The sequence below is a fragment of the Cucurbita moschata genome, unplaced genomic scaffold (genome assembly GCF_002738365.1).
Source record: "Cucurbita moschata cultivar Rifu unplaced genomic scaffold, Cmos_1.0 Cmo_Scf00034, whole genome shotgun sequence".
Lineage (NCBI taxonomy): Eukaryota > Viridiplantae > Streptophyta > Magnoliopsida > Cucurbitales > Cucurbitaceae > Cucurbita > Cucurbita moschata.
In genome coordinates, this window is record NW_019268550.1 from 578,375 (window position 1) to 592,241 (window position 13,867).

The 13,867-nt window shown below is 39.3% G+C and overlaps 4 protein-coding genes across 9 annotated transcripts in view; all 4 read right to left on the bottom strand.

The window, feature by feature from the left end:
• LOC111430842 overlaps positions 1-439 on the bottom strand; it is a 5,778-nt gene extending 5,339 nt beyond the window's left edge. Inside the window, exon 1 of the mRNA XM_023067284.1 lies at positions 194-439. The gene's annotated coding sequence lies outside the window, so the exon portion shown is untranslated. The remainder of the gene's footprint in view (positions 1-193) is intronic.
• Positions 1-8,514, bottom strand: part of LOC111430843 (60S ribosomal protein L36-2-like) — a 13,311-nt gene extending 4,797 nt beyond the window's left edge. The window contains exons 1-5 of one of the 4 annotated variants that reach the window (XM_023067288.1): positions 8,413-8,430; positions 8,250-8,299; positions 8,013-8,117; positions 7,262-7,461; positions 6,860-7,121 (exon numbers count right to left, since the gene is read on the bottom strand). In XM_023067288.1, coding sequence (XP_022923056.1) covers positions 7,091-7,121; positions 7,262-7,461; positions 8,013-8,114 — 333 coding nt within the window. In that variant the 5' untranslated portion in view covers positions 8,115-8,117; positions 8,250-8,299; positions 8,413-8,430 and the 3' untranslated portion in view covers positions 6,860-7,090. Of the gene's footprint in view, positions 1-6,859; positions 7,122-7,261; positions 7,462-8,012; positions 8,118-8,220; positions 8,306-8,412 lie in introns of those variants that run through there. The other 3 variants (XM_023067287.1, XM_023067285.1, XM_023067286.1) reach the window with 3 other exon arrangements.
• On the bottom strand, positions 1,617-6,293 carry LOC111430841 (U-box domain-containing protein 32-like). 2 transcript variants are annotated; one of them, XM_023067283.1, is made up of 10 exons: positions 5,919-5,987; positions 5,476-5,652; positions 5,279-5,400; positions 4,992-5,113; positions 4,770-4,874; positions 4,027-4,139; positions 3,737-3,939; positions 3,024-3,551; positions 2,085-2,825; positions 1,617-2,006 (listed from the first exon to the last, which is right to left on the bottom strand). In XM_023067283.1, exons 2-10 carry the CDS (start codon positions 5,540-5,542, stop codon positions 1,824-1,826), a joined length of 2,184 nt encoding a protein of 727 aa, XP_022923051.1. In that variant the 5' UTR covers positions 5,543-5,652; positions 5,919-5,987; the 3' UTR covers positions 1,617-1,823. The 2 variants fall into 2 exon arrangements, with proteins under 2 accessions (XP_022923051.1, XP_022923050.1); XM_023067282.1 differs by lacking the exon at positions 5,476-5,652 and having other exon boundaries at positions 5,919-6,293.
• A 310-nt stretch (positions 8,515-8,824) lies between the features above and the next one.
• LOC111430874 lies at positions 8,825-13,766 on the bottom strand. 2 transcript variants are annotated; one of them, XM_023067342.1, is made up of 11 exons: positions 13,250-13,766; positions 12,354-12,440; positions 12,077-12,217; positions 11,273-11,388; positions 11,081-11,169; positions 10,875-10,978; positions 10,696-10,795; positions 10,469-10,544; positions 10,267-10,381; positions 9,658-10,189; positions 8,825-9,446 (listed from the first exon to the last, which is right to left on the bottom strand). In XM_023067342.1, exons 3-11 carry the CDS (start codon positions 12,201-12,203, stop codon positions 8,954-8,956), a joined length of 1,752 nt encoding a protein of 583 aa, XP_022923110.1. In that variant the 5' UTR covers positions 12,204-12,217; positions 12,354-12,440; positions 13,250-13,766; the 3' UTR covers positions 8,825-8,953. The 2 variants fall into 2 exon arrangements, with proteins under 2 accessions (XP_022923110.1, XP_022923109.1); XM_023067341.1 differs by having other exon boundaries at positions 12,354-12,450.
• Between the last annotated feature and the right edge of the window lie 101 nt (positions 13,767-13,867).

The following is a 13,867-nucleotide window of genomic DNA, read 5'->3' on the forward strand; positions in this document are numbered from 1 at the left end:
AAAAAAAAAAAAAAAAAAAAAAAAAAAAAAAAAAAAAAAAAATTGCCCAGCAAGAAAATAACGAAAAAGCGAAACAACTATTTCAAGAACTCCGGCGCATGATCTGTAATCGATAGAAGAAGCCACATAGAAAGCCAATAAGCGGAAACAAATAGAATTAAGAAAAAAAACTGAGTGTGATCGATTGACGTACCAGTAAGAACGACAGAGATCGATTCCAAGAAAGAAAGAAGGCGACAGATCGGATCGTATTAGGAGCCGATTTGGAAAGAGTTACAAGGCAGGCCGGAGGAAACGGGCCTGGAAAATTCGAGAAAGTGATCGATGGAGAAGAGAGAAGCTGTTTTCTTAGGAGAGTTTCTTCATAGAGAGAAAAAAAAAATGAAGGCTTGTAGGTGAAAATATAAAGGCATAAAAACGGAGCCCTGTTCCTGCTCACTCCGGCAAAAAACAAAAACGAAAAATAAAAAGTTTAATATGTAAAGGAGAATTATATGACGTGGAAATTACACAGGCGCACGCGCTGTTGACGTGCGTACGTTACTAAATTTGGATATTGGGCCGAGCAACAAACGGGCCATGTTTGTCGCTTCATTTCTGATTTGGGCCCAATTAGCCCAAACAAAATTTGCCGAAACAGGCCCAATTCGAGAGCCATAGGGATGTTTTCGTAAATTGAGATAGTGATCACGTGTTTTTCACGTGTTAGGGCATATATTTAAATAAGCGAAAATATTTTCTGAGCATTAATTTAAATCATATATCAACCGCCCTTGCTACTGACAAGAGTTCGTTAAGAAACCAAACGTTTAAGATTCATTAGACATAAATTAATATCACCGCTAGCCTCACATTTATAAAACGCGTCTGTTAAGAGAAGTTTCCACACCCTAATGCTTCGTTTTCTTCTCCAACTCTATGAGATTTCACAATCCGCCTCCTTAGGGTCAGCATCTTCGCTGGCACACCGCTCAGTGTTGGCTCTGATACCATCTTCCCAATCTTTCTTTTCTACAGCTTAGGTGACTTGCCTTATGCGGTAAATGATTAGTGTCCTAGGTTGAGGCACAACCTCATAAGCTGCGAGATAGTACGACTAGATTTGAATATGAAGAACAATATGAACATCATCCACGGGGTTAGCTGACAAATTCTCCCAAGAGACCATAAATTTGCTGAAGTTTGGGTGAAAGGATCCCCGTATATCAGTTTTAGCTACTAGGTCAACCTACGTGATCCCACACTCCCTACCCAAAGACAGGTTTACACACTCAAGAGACCCTTAGCCATTTCCACTAGGCACGCTACCCCAACCAGCAACACCTAACTCCATGGTACAAGAATTAAAGTAGAGTCTCAACGGTACAGTACCAAAATAGAAAGAGTAGTGGATAGACTGGTGACACTATTCGCATTGCTATAACTTGATGAGCTACCTCGAAAGTTCAGAAACTTAATAGACATTTTCGAAAGTTCAAATACTAAATAGACACGAACCCTCAATTTTAGGAACTAAACCTACCATTTAACGAAAAAACAAAATTAGGTTAAACGCAAGGAATGTAACAAAAATAACCTCCTCAATCCCAATAACAAAGTTGGAAATGAAAGGAAAATGTTCCATACAAACCCATTATTATCCCATCAGACTATGCTTTATTTAAGAAAATAACAATGTTGGGTTCATCAAAGGCTATTACTATACATATAGGTACATAAACAATCTATATGAACTGTAATTATGGGACAGCTTTTGTACCGAACCTTACCAGTTTGTAGCCTTTTCTGGTAGGCGAAGGAGCAAGGAAACGTAACCAAAGTTGTCATAGCTGATGCTGCCACTCTTGAATTGCATTCAAAAGAGCATAATTTGGCACAAGATTACAGTGCTCAACTTTAAGATTTGTCATCGGAGAAGTGTTGTGCCCACTTTCGAACCATCCTCTTATTGCATCAGCTTCATATGTGAACCCATCAGCAGCAATGAGTGGATCTTTCATAATTTCCTGTAAAATCAATCAAAGGGTTCTCAGTAAGTTCCTTTTTGTTTTTGCTCACCAAACTACTTCTGGCTAGATCTTGACCTGAAATATAGGACAAGCAAAATGGGCAGGCACGCGAGAGTGTTTCTTCAAATTTGGACATGAGGCTGAGGCAATGGATCTCATTGGCTCCAAAACGCTCCATAACTCCGAGACGAGGTCAGGCCGATTCGACTTTTCCTTCTCGCAGCACCGCAGTGCCACAAGAGCCAACTGTTCTGCTAGATCATGTGGCCAGTCTCCAGCTGATGAGTCCAAAATGGCACCAATCTGGTCATTTTCTAGAGCACATTTTACATCATTTACAATACTTGGAGGTGCTCTGCCAGTTAAAATTCGCAGCAAAGTAACACCAAGAGAATAGACATCTGATTCTGGAGTTAACCTTCCAGTTTCAAGATATTCTGGATCTATATATGAATTATTTTCTTTCGACAGACTATATACCGAGGCCGAATCGAAGGCCTTTTGTTCTTGCGGGATCAAACGAGAGATGCCCAGGCCACTTAGTTTGGCTATAAAGTTGGCATCAAGTAGGATTTTGCTTGGCTTTATATCTCCATGGACAATGCAGGGCTCGCTGTAATGCAGAAATATAAGGGCCAAGCAGATATCAGCAGCAACACGAATCCGTATCTGCCATGGAAGTGGTCGATTTTTGCAGGCAAGGTGGTCTTCTAAGCTGCTGTTTTTCATATTCTCATACACTATTAACCTGGATTCTGGACATGCTCCAATAATTGAAACCAGGTTGGGATGCCTAACCCTGCTCAACAGCTCAACCTGTTACTCGACAATACAAAACCAAAGCACAAGTTAAAGATCGGTTGTGCACATAATCATAAACTAGCAAACAAGATATGAACGTGAACAAAGAAAATTCGTTTCCAAACTCGTGATCTTGATCATCAAGGTAATTTGTTCCGAAACTTTCTTTTGGGTTGTTTCCTTATCAACTATTCTTTTGAGAACAAGATTTACCTCGTATTGGAACGTTGATTGGGAATGAGAACCATACGAAGGAAACATTTTTAGAGCGACATCCATGTGGCGAAGAACGCCTTTATAAACACTGCCATGTCTTCCCTCGCCAATCTTCCAGGAAGGGTCAAAGTTTCTCGTTGCTTCAATTATCTCCATGAAGGAGAATGTAGGCATTTCTGCACGGCGATTACACGATGGTTCCCTTTCAACCATTTTCTTCAGCTTTCGGAGCTCGTTCGTTGCATCTTCCTGCTCGATCTGCAACTTATCTCGTTTCTCCTTGAAGCTCACTAAGAGGTCAACCGCTGCAAACATCTTCTTCTCCAACTCCTCCACATCACACCGGCTCTCCGACGCTTTTCTCTCAAGTAACGATTTCTGCTCGTGGACACGGTGCAGTTCTTTCAAGAGCTTATCATGCTCTTTGTTCATCCTTTCCACTTCCTTTTTCGAACTCGCTAAAATTTCTTCCATCTCCTTTCTTCTCTTCACCTCCTCCACACACGAGCTTTCTAATGATTTAGCCTATAAGATGACACAAAAGATCCTTAATTGAAAACGAAATGTGCGGAAGCTCCAAGGAAATCTTCATAACTCAATCATAACATTTATCTAATCATTAAGCGTTCTTATCCGCGTGCCGTTGTAACAAAAGATTACTCTTTCTTTCACAAAACTTGATATCACTGTAAACAACAATCACAAAATACCTTGAATTCAGCACCCACAGCTTCTTCCTCAAATTCTTTTATGGGCGTAACGTTCATCGATGCTGCTTCTTGCAAACCATTCACCTCGTTCTTTAACAATAGCGTCGTCCTTGAAGTACCCAGGTTTTCAAACATTGGATCCACCGGACCTTCATATATAAACCTGCTTATGCTATCAAATGCGTTCTCCTGTTCTTGAGCATCTGCAAAGTTCTGCAACAAATGTAATTCTGCTGTCTTCTTTGTGGAAACCAGAAGTCACAGGAGTCAAGTTTGAATATATGAGATACCTAGAAGATTCAATTTACAAGTCACAGATTCTGGTCTCAGATGGTTTGTATGGTTGATTCCTATTTCCGTGTTCGGAAGCTGCAACTTATTGAATCTTCCCGGTCCGCCCTCCCTGCTTTAATAAGAATCTTACTTGGGTAATGATGAACAAATAATACAAATATCATTCACAAGTAGCCCAATGGTCAGTTTTCAGTATAAAGATAATGTGAGATCTCACATCGGTTGGGGAGGAGAACGAAGCATTCTTTATAAGGGTGTGGAAACCTCTCCCTAACAAACGCGTTTTAAAAACCTTGAGAAGAAGCTTGAAAGGGAAAACCCAAAGAGAACAATATCTGCTAGTGGTGGGCTTGAGTTGTTACAGATGGTATCAGAGTCAGATACCGAGCAATGTGCTAGTGAGGAGACTGAGCCCCGAAAGGGGGTGGACACGAGACGGTGTGCCAACAAGGACGCTGGGCCCTGAAGCAGAATGGATTGGGGGGTCTCACATTGATTGGAGAAGATAACGAGAGTGCCAGCAAGGACGCTGGGCCCCTAAGGGGGGGTGGATTGTGAGATCACACATCAGTTAGAAGGGTTTTCACACCCCTCTCTCTCGCAGACACATTTTAAAAACCTTGAGGAGAAACCCGAAAGGAAAAGCTAAAAAAGGACAATATCTGTTGGGTTCGGTTGTTAGCGATCATCAACCAGCCTTGAAATCAAAACCAATCCAAATTCTAAAAGAACAAAGTACCTTGAGTATACAAGGCGCCCTCTGCAGACAAACCATATATGGCAGCATAATGGTGCCTGTTGGGATACAAAGAAGGCTTTCTTGGACTTTAACCCTGTGGACATCCTAACAGTGTAATTGAGATATAAATAAACAGATCTCACAAATAACATTATGATGAAACTAAGCATATGTTGCCTCCAGTTTCCCAGAAACTTCATAATAACAGTAAATCATGCATACTTCAGATTGTATCTTTCTGCATCTAAACCCATGACTAGCCATTTAACACTGTACTGAGCAATAATTTCAAGAATCCCCCTCTCGACACTGTTCGTCTCAATCAATATCTTCTCCGCTCGTACCTACAAATTAAGCGAATTCATCAATTTGAGTAATAACCAATAAAAAGCTTTTCACTGATAATACCACCTGTCTACCCATTCATTAGTTAAGATAGTGTAGCATGCTACAGCAGTCTTTATAATAATTAAATTTATCTTGAACTAATATGGGAATTGAAATGGTACCCCCAGTTTGGCAAGAATGAGAACATATTGATTAAGAAGTTCAAAAGACTTTTGCCTTTCGAGTTCTTCAAATGCCTTCGCTACATGTTCTTTTAGTGTATTGGAAGATGGATCTTCATTTTCTGCAGGTAAGGATAACATTGTATAAGAACACATATGATACACAAAAGGAACCGGCACTAGAAGTTGTCAATTACTTGAAACAAACAGATCAAAACAAGAGAGAGGTGTCGATTTCAGAGGCTGAAGGAACCCTATATCCATTCAAAACCAAAAGGGGATTGCATAGCCATTCCAGAACCAGATCTGATTTTGAATTGGCAGCTGACCTATAAGACCACCCAAGCCCCCTTTACTGATTCAGTGGCACATAACTACAGGAAGTTGAAAGATGTGAGTATTAGTTGAAGAAGGCGAATCACAACCACAATTCCCAATCCCCAATCCTATTGAGAGCACCGTAATGTTGAAGATTTCATTAATTGGGTAACTTAGAGCTCTTTCTAGACAGTCAATCGGCAGAGATAGCAAATGATGTGAAGCGAAATCGTTAGTAATTGTAGGCATTGAGTAAGAGCATATACTTCAATAGCAGAAGATTGTAGCAACAGAAATGGAAATCCAGGGGTACAAAACTCACTAGGAGAACTAGCTCGAGGGGTAAGCTGATGAACGTGAAGCAGACAAAAACTCTTGCCGGCAAAGTTCTGGACAGCCCAAAGGAGAGTAGCTTTGGCGTCGTCGGCGTCGGTTCCCACTGCAACAAAGATAGTGTCTTCAACATCGAATTGCAGGTGTTGTACAGTCTCCTCGGCAGTGCCCATTTGCAGGAAGCTACCAATTGGCAAAGCAGCGATGGAATTCCGACATCGCTCAACAAGATCACTGTATGATTGAGATTTGTTTGGGATTCGAGTACGCGGTGCCTGAACCGACAGACGGACGACTCGTCTTAGGTGACAAAGTCACACACACCAACTCAACCAATCAAGCTTGGAATTCTGACGTGGATGCCTTACTACTTAAGTTGGCAAAATTTTCTTTTTTCTTTTCACCCCATAAATATTAAGGATTAATTTATACTTTTCTAATTTACATTATATTCTAAAAATAATATTAAAATTATTTTGCTTACATTATATCTCAATTTCGAATTTAAATTTATCTGAAAAAGAAAAAATTAACTTTATAAGATTCCAATCTAAAATAGAAAAAATAATCGTTAAACTATAAAGTGAATGCTTTTTTTGTGGGTAAAACATTTAATGCTTTTTTTGAGCTAATTGGACGGTGTCGTCATCAGCTCTCGAATAATTGTTCAATAATAAACCAACAAAAATAAAAAGAAAGGAATGAACCAAATAAAAGCCACCTTAGTTATAATCTACTCTAATTAGTATGACCAAACCCATATATTATTAATAATATAAAAATCTTTTAAAATCAAGATTACACAAATTTGAACTTAAGCTACCACTTAAATTTAGATCTCTCAGCTTCCAACATTCAATTCCTATTAGAAAATCAACTAATGCCTGTGTTTAGCATGTGCCTTTGGTCAGAAAATCACATGTACAATAATTTCAAGCTAATGAAACGCTGCATTCCTTCCAAGCTAACGAAAATGTATCAAAAGGGATACAAATGGTTATAGAGTTCATTAAAAAAATAAGACTTGAAGAAATTAAAAACATACGTTCTAATACCTGTCATAGTTCACCTAACACAAGGTTAAAAAATGCACTGAATTTCATTCTGGGTAACAACAATAACAATCTAGAACATGTCTCTAACAAAATGGAACTTGGAGCTTCATTTCTTCTTCTCGCCGCCTCCACCAGCTCTGTATCAAAAATTAATTCAGAGAAAAAAATCCCATTAGAAATGTGTTTTTATGAAGTGTAATCATTGAAAACATGTCAAAATTGAATGAGGATTAAATTCAATGATAAGAAGGGAAATTGGAAGCCTTTCTAAGAATACCTCATTTTGCGGAGAACGCTGGACATCTCCTCTCGCTTCTTCTTTGCTCTCTTGTGAGTTCCCAACTTTCTCTTGGCCACTTTTAGTGCTCTCTTGTCCTTCCCAACTTTAAGAAGCTCAGTGATTCTCTTCTCATATGGTGCAAACCCAGCAACTTCCCGGATCAAATTCCTCACGAAGAGAACTCTTTTGCTACTTTTCTATGGTATCAATCAAATTCAGGCAAGCATAAATCATGAAAGTCAGTTGCTTGTAACTACCAACTAAAATAACAGGAAAAAAAAAACCAATAATCCAGAGCAAAGCCACTTTAAATTTGTATGATAAAAGAAGCAAATTGACTATATGCATATGCTCAAGAGCCCCACAAAGTGCACTCCTTCGCTAATTTCCAACATCATCAATCTAATTGAGCGCAAGTGTCCATAAGGTAGCAGCTAAAATATCGTTGAATGATACTGATATGAACCAAACAGGTCTTCGATAAGACTTCAAATATATGATGAAAATCTATCCCCTTGCTTTTAAGCTTTTGTAATGTAATAACTACATACGATAAATATATTTTTTTTCAAAAAAAGTCCTACTAAATAACCCCTCTCAAGCTTCATTTCGCAACAGGTAAACCCCACCTTTATCCTCCACTAAAATTCCAGATAAGTAAAGAGATGCATACAATCAACTCAATAAAAATTTAACGAATGTCTATCATTGCAAAATGTACATTGAACAAAACACAAAATTAACTCACTCCTTTACGATCTGAGGGGCGGGGAGCCAACTCTTTCTTCGTAACAATGTGTCCTTTGTTAAGTCCCACGAAGAGACCAGTATTCGGCTGCTTCGGAGCCATCGCCTGTCCAGAAAATAAATACATTTATACGATAACAAAACAAACATACTGCGAATCAGAATTTCATCTACAGTAACGAGAACAGAAAACTCGACTGCTTATTCACCCGAAAACAAAAAAAGTACTAGGAACTACTCGTTTGATCCAGGGGAATGAATAGTAAACGTCAGTAGAAGAATCAAAATCTGGAGAAAATAACCAAATTGGAAAACATTGTGTTCAGTTATAGTAAATCAAAGATGGAGAAGGAGAAGGAGAAGCAAAAGAAACGAAGATCGCGAAAGGATTCTCGACGTACCTTCTCGGATAAACTTGAACCAAATGATCGGAGGCGAGCGAAAGGGTTAACTAGGGTTACGGGAGCATCGGCTTATAAGAAAATATTGACAGGTGATGGTTTCTAAACGTTAATGGGCTTTATTGGGCTTTCTTCCACAAACGTTAATGGGCTCTGTTAGAAACTATGAAATTGAGCCCAATAGAGAAGATAAAGCCCAAATTAAACAATCATACAAGATGAACATGATTAAACCAGCAGTAGAGATCGGATTAAACCAGCAGTAGAGGATGAACAGGATCGTTCATTTGGTTCATTACTTGTTTATTTTGTTCATCTTTCATTTATTTGATTCATATCCTTTTCGATTTATCTTCTATTTTGATAGATGAATCATCTTGATTCAAGTATAACATTAATGCTTAAGGTTGTCTAGAATTTGATTTTGCTGGAGTGTGTGAGTTCGGTCGATATCTGTAAAAGTTGACACGCCAAACTTTATTCTGGCCTTAAGAGTTCCACTGCATCACTCAGCTGCTAAATCAATAGTTTCTTAACCATTCTATGTTCTAAACTTTTGGGTAATTTTCTCTACTCCTTCCCTACAATCTCCCACAACTCGCTTAGCTCCCACCTTCACGGCCAACCTCAACTCTGCAATGCTCTGTTGCACCTCAGTTGCTGATCTACTTGCCCTTGAAATGGCCACATTCTTTAGATCTTCACCCTGTTCTCCAGCATTCGAAATCCATTGTCTCAAGTTTGATACTACTAATGCTATCTTCTGGATGATCTTCTCAATTATGTCCCTGCATCTCCCTCCTACTTCTCTAGCCATTTCTTTCAGCTTGGCCAATAAGTTCTCGGCCCTTCCCACAGTTTCTTCGACTGCAAACTGTTCGCTAGAATCGAGCCAAGTATCGCCAGCTGATTCCTGTTCACGGAGATCGCTGTCCACCATTACTTTGATGCCACGCCTTTCCCAGCTATCTCTAGCCTCTTCAAGTGCTTTTGCTTGTTCTCTTGCCCTTTTTGCTTCATCCTCTGCCCAAGCTCTGCGTGATGAAACTAAAAGACATGGTGATGAAAGTAATAAAACCAGATTCCTTCTCACGGTGAAGATCTTCATTGAAGGCAGAAAAATGCTTCAAATCTCACATGAACAGAGGCAAAGGATAAGATAAACAAACAAATCAAGGGCTATGTGCTCAATCATTTCATGTCCAGTGTCAGCCTCAAACATGAAAAGAGCTGCAAAAACCTTACCTGGCTATGGACAACGCCTTCCTCTCAACTTCAAGCTCATACTGCAAGCGGGAAATTTCCTGGTTTTCAATTTCAGCTTCTTTCCTGAGTTTGTTGATTCTTTCCTTTTCATGGGAAACCTCTACTTTGTTACTCATCAGGCCTTGCAACTGCTCCTCCAACTCATATCTTAACTTTGAGAGAACTTCCATTTCCGATTCAATAGCAGCTTGTTCCCTCATCAAGCTGATATTATCTCTCTCTCTTTCGGATCTTAATCTTTCCAATTCTTGCTTCGTCTCTTCTGCCATTTTCTCCACAGCCTCAACCTTTTCTCTTTCAATGGAAAGTTCTTTCTCGAAGCTGCCATTAATATCTTTCTCAACTTGAGCTACCAACGCACTATGTGCAGCAACAGCATTTTCCGCCATTGATTCAGCTTCAATCCTTGCAAGCTCCTCGCTTACCATATCAGAAGCCTCCCCTGTTGCAAGAGCAATGGCAGCTTGTGCCTTTGTTACTGGCTTATCCGGCTGGAACAGCCTTGTATATCCTTTAAGAAGCAAAGTTAGTTTTGACATGAATTTCTTAAGGAAAATGTTTTTGCGAATTGCAATTTTATGCACGCACCAAATGCAAGAGCTATTATTCCCTGTTCTCCACCAGAAAGATCAGCAACAAGTGCAGGACAAGCATCTGGATGGATCTTATCAGTATCAATAAATCCAGAAACTTGGCGGAGCATCTGCATATCAGTCAAGCCGAACTCTCACAAAGATGATTCTTGTATACAAAAGTGAAAATGTCGAAGTCAAGCTTCAAATAATTTGACCTTTCCGTCTGCCTCTGGCAGCAGTCTTTTTTCAAGGGCCATCTTCCAACTCACAAGATCTTGACGTGATAAAGGGCTGCAGTTTTGGACATAGTATAAATAGCAGAAGCAATTTAGCTCGTATTATGGTTGATGAGAAAGAAACCACAAATCAAAGAAGGCCAGTCAATGCAATTGAATATGTTAAGAAGTCCAACGTCGAAGAAATATCATTAATGGTGAATAACCTTTCCGGAGAGAAATGAAAAGGACCCTGGTCTTCGTCCAACGTCGAAGAAATATCGTGTCTCGAAAGCTTGCTTGAAATCAGTCCCGCTTCTGCTAAACCTGGAATATATAGGTGAATCAGAAGGTGTAATAGAAAAGGCTCATATCCCATGAGTCAAGTATCCTAATTCCTACCGACCTTGAATAGATGCGAAATCAGGGTCTTCTGGTGTAATATCATCAAAAGCAAGCTCAGTAATATTCTGTATATACATTGCTTGGTATACTTTGGATGTTGTGTTCCTAGGAATTAAAACGATTCCATTGTATCATAAGATATATTCAGTAAAACCATAACTAAAAAAGTTCACCATTTCAATACCCTAAAGCTGCAATGATAATTACCTTGAAAGAGCACTGCTTGCAGACACCAACCAACGAGCATATTCACGACGAGTACATAGATCGCTAGGTTCAACGTCAGCCTCTATCACCTGAAGAATTTACAATCTTTAAAATACATTATCTTGAGTATCTGAACCAGTAGCTGTGTGTTAATCAGAAGGAAGCATTTGGAGAGGCATCATCACACAGTACCTTTAAACCTTGTAGTGCTGCCAATGCCTGCCCCTGAACCTGATCCACTGCTGCAGGAACTAGGACCTTGCCAGGAAGTGTTTTAACAGCTGCAGAAACCAAAGGAGCATGAACACCTGCAGAAGAAAATAAAATCCCTTGTAGTTCTGGTTTGGCAGCAATGCTATTCATCATAGTTTCATGATTTTTCACTTGAACATCTGCCAACGGATAAGCTATGATACAGACTAATGCCGCTTCAGATAATCCTCTTTCTATTTGCTGTTCTATGGTTGATGCAGTTGGGCTCAACTCCTTTGGGTGATTCAGCCACAGTCTCTTTGTCAAATAATCCACAATCCTTGGTTTTTGTGTAGCCACATATGCTAGAAATTTCTTGCAATGAAGAATCTGTAATTTCATTTACAGGAGGACCAAGTGTCTCATCCTGGTTGCCAGAATTATAGTTTGATGAACTATCATCATACACTGGTAAGCTCTTAGAGCTGAAATCATAATTTTCACTCGTGTCAGCGATTTCATCCCGAATATCAGTTTTAATAGTTCGTTCATCTTTTAATATATTCATTTCAGGTTCATGACAGTCGTTAACATCTTTAAAACAAGAAGCTACTTTAGCATCAATCTCAAATTCGGGTAAGATCGAGGAACACAAACTTCTGGGAGCAACTAATGTAGCACCTAATGAGGAATCAGATCGAAAATCTTCTTGCAAAGAAGCAACATTATTGACATCATTATTGCTAATGCTGGATGAGAATTCAACATCATTTTCTGTATATGAAGAAGATTCCTCTTGATTACCTGAATTATCAGCGAGAGCTCCATCATCTGCATTCACAATGTTATCTTCCTTTTCATCTTCATCAAGGCTATCATGTCCAGTATCAGAATCCAACAATAATTCTTGCTGCATACTTAAGGCCTCCATTTGCGGCTTTTGTCCTATGAATTGTCATATACATATTCGCGTAGTAGTCAGATAAGAACACAGATCAATTATAAAGAGTTGGGGGCAATAAACATGAGTATTGAAACAAAGCCAAAGAACAGTTTGCAAGTATACAAGAAAACTACTTACTGGAACCATTCTGCTTGTTTATTGACCATGCTGCAAAGGTGATTCCCGAGACAAGGATGAATCCAGTAACTCCAATCCCCACGAACCCTGAAAGAAACTACTTCAAAACCATAACTACTCATTACTTAAAAGAGTACTCGGAGCACATAAGGTAAACTTCAAAAGCTACATTAATGTCAAAATCTCAAAATGAAAAGGCTTAAATTGTTTCCAGGAACTAAATGATGCCACTAAACACCATTATACGCATAAACAATCAACGTTTCAACTACAAATGGACCTTCCACATGGAATTGAAATCTACCATGTCATGGTCATTACAGCATTAGTGTTTTATCATATAGAACTAAATAACGGCAATGGCAATGCAATTCAACATGGGGCGAGAAGAATTTCTCCGATAATTCAAACCCATGAATATCAGTTGGAGGGAAGAACGAAACATTTTTTTTATAGGAGTGTAGAAACCTCTTCCTAAAGGCGCGTTTTAAAATCGTGAGGTTGACGACAATATGTAACAGGCCAAAGTGGACAATATCTGTCAGCGATGGGCTCGTGCGGTTATAAATAGTATTGGAGCCTGACACTAGTGGCAGCGAGGATATTGGACCCAGGTGAATTGTGAGATCTCATATTGGTTGGAGAGGGAAACAAATGTAAGGAATAGAAAACTCTCCACAAGTTCTAAAACCGTGAGGCTGATGGCTATACGTAAGAGGGCGAAAACGGATCATATCTAGAAGCGGTGGGATTGGGATTGTTGTTATTATAAAGCTCAAGAAAATAGAAAATAACAGCTCCACCGGATATTTAGATTCTCGTTTCCCTTTATGCTCAGCAATCAAACAGACCACCAAGAAAAATCATAAGGAAATTTTAAGAAGTGCAGTAAGTACCTCCAAACCACTTCTTTCTCCGTAAGTCCAAAGCCTCCTCCCCGGAATCAGACTCCGACCACCCAGAGAATCCATCAGTAGTCGACTCCGACTCAGCAAAACAAACTCCACTGCGACGCAGTCCATTTTCTCTCTCGATTATCACGCCATTATGAACAATAGGGCGGGAGATCACGCGGAGCCAAGGATCCAGTTGTCACTCTCGCCCGATCAAGAACTGAAGGGAATTTGCCGCAATTCTTGCTATTCAGAGCGAGCCGAAGCTGGAGAGAGCTCGGTGAACACGTAAGAGGAGTGGAAGCCATGAAAAATCCTACTCCAATAGCAGATTGAGTAGCTTACAATACAGTGAAGAATGAACAGGAGCTATGATTCAGGAAGCTAAGGCGTTTAATTCTCGCTTCAAATTGAGAAAAGAAAATTTGAGGTTGAATTACAGAAGAGCATAAAGAAGAATGCTTTGGGGATTAAAAGGATTGAAGAAAAGGATGACATCTTTTTTTACTCATCTCTCCCTCAGAACGAATATGTCTGAAAGTTTCATGGTTTCACTATATAAAATTTTTTATTTGAAAATTGTGGAGCTTTTAATAAAATATTATATATTAACTAATTAAA

Bases quoted from the DNA above. Each gene is read 5' to 3' on its own strand.
- LOC111430841 (XM_023067282.1), bottom strand. From the start codon at position 6,102: ATGGGCACTGCCGAGGAGACTGTACAACACCTGCAATTCGATGTTGAA. The intron at 5,401-5,918 runs GTGAGTTTTGTA...CCTTACCTGCAG, and splicing joins CCCTCGAGCTAGTTCTCCTA to AAAATGAAGATCCATCTTCC. The intron at 5,114-5,278 runs GTACCATTTCAA...CTTAATTTGTAG, and splicing joins TCATTCTTGCCAAACTGGGG to GTACGAGCGGAGAAGATATT.
- LOC111430874 (XM_023067341.1), bottom strand. From the start codon at position 13,375: ATGGACTGCGTCGCAGTGGAGTTTGTTTTGCTGAGTCGGAGTCGACTA. The intron at 11,389-12,076 runs GTAATCAAGAGG...TTTCTTCTGCAG, and splicing joins AGCTCTCGCTGATAATTCAG to GTGTTCATGCTCCTTTGGTT. The intron at 11,170-11,272 runs GTACTGTGTGAT...TAAATTCTTCAG, and splicing joins CAGCACTACAAGGTTTAAAG to GTGATAGAGGCTGACGTTGA.